At 43.8% G+C, this 2267-nt stretch overlaps 1 gene segment (V, D, J or C); it reads left to right on the forward strand.

Moving 5' to 3' along the window:
• The first annotated feature begins 378 nt into the window (after positions 1 to 378).
• On the forward strand, positions 379 to 878 carry LOC118575406. The segment is given in 2 exon segments: positions 379 to 433; positions 556 to 878. Coding segments are annotated over 2 exon segments (378 nt in total).
• Positions 879 to 2267: the final 1389 nt, after the last annotated feature.

Below are 2267 nucleotides of genomic sequence, written 5' to 3' on the forward strand. Positions count from 1 at the left end.
AGAAATATTTGAATGAGTTAAGGATTTAATAGTCCCTTCACTGTTGTATATTTTCTCAAAGCAGGATATTTGTCTATATTACCCCAATGTATCTTTGAAATTTACTATTCAAAATAGACATATTATACATTAGAAATGTCATGTGTAACTTTAAAATTGAAAAAGAAGTGTGTTCTTTGCAGACATGTATGTATGCAGTTTAACTTCGGGCATCTAGGGATGCTGTGCTTGTGCTCAGTTACTGAGATGAGCAAGCCTTGCAGCTGTGCACATCTTAACTGGTTCCCAGTGATTTGCATGCACTCACTGCACAGCCTTGAGGACTTCTTCATATACCAGTCACACCCTGTACAGTTGTCACTGCAGTCAGGACTCAGCATGGACATGAGGGCCCCTGCTCAGCTCCTCGGGCTCCTGCTGCTCTGGTTACCAGGTGAGAAAGGCATATAATTGGAATTTCACTGTTACACTGTGATTAGTGTTGAATGGCATTTGGGGGAGGTTCTTTCTTATCATGCTTAACTATGTAGTTATTTATTATGTCTCCATTCCTAGTTGCCAGATGTGACATCCAGATGACCCAGTCTCCACCTTCCCTGTCTGCCTCTCTGAGAGACAGAATCACCATCACTTGTCGGGCCAGTCAGGACATTAGCAGTAATTTAATCTGGTTACAACAGAAACCAGGAAAACCTCCTAAGCGCCTGATTTATGGTGCATCCAACTTGGCAGATGGTGTCCCATCGAAGTTCAGTGGCAGTGGGTCTGGGACAGATTATTCTCTCAGCATAGGCAGCCTGGAGTCTGAAGACATTGCAAGTTATTACTGTCTACAGGATACTCACTTTCCTCCCACAGTGATACAAGTCATACCATAATCCTCCCGGGAAGCAGAAGTGAGAGGGTGAGCTACCCCAGCTGCACCTCCTCATGAGTCACTCACTGAAACTGTTTCACAGGTGTCACAGATTTTTAGCAAAGTTCATTGTTTTGACAAAAGAAGTTAAACAGTCCTCTCTGTACCCTAACTATCATTCTTCCCCTTCATCTCCAGCACTACAGAGTACCAATGCCTTTTCTGCCTTAATAGAGGACACAGCCATTCTCCATGAAGATTCTGCATAGTATCCATAGCTATATCCCCAATATAGAACAGTAGAAACTACTGTGAACATTTCAGAACACATTTAAATACAGAAAATTAGTTTCTAAGTGCCAGTATTTAAAGAGCAGAGAAATCTTACTGAGAGAAGCTGACAGCAGAAAAGATGTCTGGTTTTCTCACAAAAGCTAGAGCACAAGTGTCAGAGAAAGAGAAAGGCTGTCTAACCATGGTCCTCTACCATGTCTTGAATTCCAGCAGTGGGTGTTGATGCTCTCAGCTGTGTGCGGCACTCTATATAGAATTTCAATGGCTCCTATGTCCTCTGGTCTGCTTACAAAAATCAAGTAACACTGAACCACACTCCTATGACGTTAATCCCACTGCATGAAGTGGTGTAGTGGGTAGCCATCCCAGCCTTGGCCTGGAAGTTCCAACCCCCATTGAGGCTTTGGTAATTGTCACACCCACAGAGCCGGGCTGAGGGAGGAAGCTGAAGACCCAGGATCCAGAGGAGAGGCCTCTCTTTGTTCCGGGACCCTGGACACTGGAGGTAGACTGAGCAGAGTTCTCCAGAGAACACCACTGGACTGCACCGTACCTTTCCCAGACCCTGCAACCTATCCCTTCATTTGTAAGTTACCCCACAAAATAAACCTCCCTTTTAACTACATGGAGTGGCCTTAATAATTTCACCAATAAAGTGGAATATACATACATTTGTCTATATGACATTGTGTGGGTTGTAAGGGTTGTCTTAAACATGCTCCCATAAGTGATTTTAATAAAAAAAAAAAAAAAACTGGCCATCCGATCACCAGAATAGGTCAATTTGGGCTTTCTCTCGACCATTGCCAGTAGTTTATTTTGGAGGTATCTTTGTGGATTTCTGGGGGCCTCTCTAGCACTTTGCTTTTTCCTATTCCCATGGGGTATTCATTTATCATGATCTCTCATTCCTTGTTCTCCCTCTCTCTACTTGATCCAGATGGGATCCCCTGCTCCCCTAAGCTTGCTTTCCCCCAAACCTTGCCCTTCATTAACCCACCCCTCATGTCCAGTTTGCTCATGTGGAGTGAGTACATACCATGTTTGTCTTTCGGAGTCTGGGTTACCTCACTCAGGATGATTTTTTTCTAGATCCAACCATTTGGCTGCAATCCTC

Source organism: Onychomys torridus, unplaced genomic scaffold (genome assembly GCF_903995425.1).
Source record: "Onychomys torridus unplaced genomic scaffold, mOncTor1.1, whole genome shotgun sequence".
NCBI classification, from domain to species: Eukaryota; Metazoa; Chordata; class Mammalia; order Rodentia; family Cricetidae; genus Onychomys; species Onychomys torridus.